Here is a 1,331-nt window from a genome sequence, read left to right as displayed (position 1 = left end):
TGCCAACATTAGTTCCGTGCCGAACAAGTCCAGAACATTTATGGTCAAGAATTTCAGTTGTGTACTTTAGAAAAGCCGAAATACTATTTCCTGTAACTTTTTGCTAATAGAAAAAAAGAAAAAATTTGTATTGTAATTAAAAAATTATGAAAAATATTTTTTTTAATCAATATATAAATATACATTGAGAAAATAATCAATTTTTCAATAATTGATTAAACAATTTTTTAGATCTAATACCCACCAAACACTGATTTCCATTTAATGCTCTCAAAATTTTTTAATTAGTAAGCTGAGGTAGTACCTCCATGCACTAAAAAATTCCCCTTAAAAGAAGAACGTGTATGACAAAATAAATAAATAAATAATTTTAATAAAAATAGAACGTTTTCTTACCTCTTCAAAATATTTCTTGTTGCCAACTAAAAGAGCTCTACTTGCATTCATTCCACACCTCATTTATTTTCCCTCCCATTAAGGGAAGCATTTATCTGGTTGATTATAACGTGTAATGGGAACATCGGTACTCGCGTAAGTATTACAATACGGTCCAGAAGGTAAGCAGCTAGGAGGTAAACAGCATGGTGGACCACAACATGGTGGACCACAACATGGTGGACCACAACAAGGTGGGCCACAACATGGTGGACCACAACAAGGCATACAGCACGGTGGACTACAACTAGGCTTCTTCTCACATGGCGGTCCACAGTCTGGTGGTGGCTTACAGCATGGCTTGGGTCTAGGTGGATAGCAGCTTGATGGACAAAAACATGGCAGAATGCAGCATGGCAGACTGCAACATGCTGGTGGGCAGCATGGTGATGGGCAGCATGGTGGCTTGGGCTTTAGCGGACAACAGCTTGGTGGATCAGGTGGACACTTTGGTTTCTTAGGTGGACAACTTGGCGGACACGGTGATTTGCAGCATAAGACCTGACAATAAATTCCGGTTCCACCGCAGCGGCAACAAGGTAGCTTCTTATTTCCCATTGTTAGTAATGTCTTCTTCGATTATAAATGGAAAACTTCTTTCTCTACCGCTGGCGTACACAAACAACAACGTTCTATAGAGTTGTTGTTTGAAGTAAGTGTCCACGTTCGCTGTGGTCCCACCTAGCACATTTATACTATTTACGCAAAATAAATAAAATTTTGATCCCTACCAAAATTCGAAACTCTCTGTTGTGAAAAAATTTTGTAACTAAAAAATATTAATTTTATTTTCGTTATTACAAATTGAAAGCAAAATTGGAATTTCAATGAATACTTGATTTTGAATACTATATGATTGTATGTATGTATGTTGATCCTTTTTTTCGAGTCAGCGC

At 37.0% G+C, this 1,331-nt stretch overlaps 1 protein-coding gene across 1 annotated transcript; it reads right to left on the bottom strand.

Moving 5' to 3' along the window:
• Window positions 1-244: 244 nt before the first annotated feature.
• LOC119681303 (small proline-rich protein 2H-like) lies at window positions 245-1,190 on the bottom strand. Its single transcript, XM_038094456.1, has 2 exons — window positions 397-1,190; window positions 245-326 (listed from the first exon to the last, which is right to left on the bottom strand). Exon 1 carries the CDS (start codon window positions 991-993, stop codon window positions 475-477), a length of 519 nt encoding a protein of 172 aa, XP_037950384.1. The 5' UTR covers window positions 994-1,190; the 3' UTR covers window positions 245-326; window positions 397-474.
• Between the last annotated feature and the right edge of the window lie 141 nt (window positions 1,191-1,331).

The sequence above is a fragment of the Teleopsis dalmanni genome, chromosome 2 (assembly GCF_002237135.1).
Source record: "Teleopsis dalmanni isolate 2A chromosome 2, ASM223713v2, whole genome shotgun sequence".
Classification (NCBI taxonomy): domain Eukaryota; kingdom Metazoa; phylum Arthropoda; class Insecta; order Diptera; family Diopsidae; genus Teleopsis; species Teleopsis dalmanni.
The sequence above is the reverse complement of the archived record's forward strand: the minus strand, read 5'-3'. Positions and strand labels throughout refer to the sequence as shown.

Excerpts from the sequence above, each read along its gene's own strand:
- LOC119681303 (XM_038094456.1), bottom strand. The coding sequence starts at position 993 with ATGGGAAATAAGAAGCTACCTTGTTGCCGCTGCGGTGGAACCGGAATT.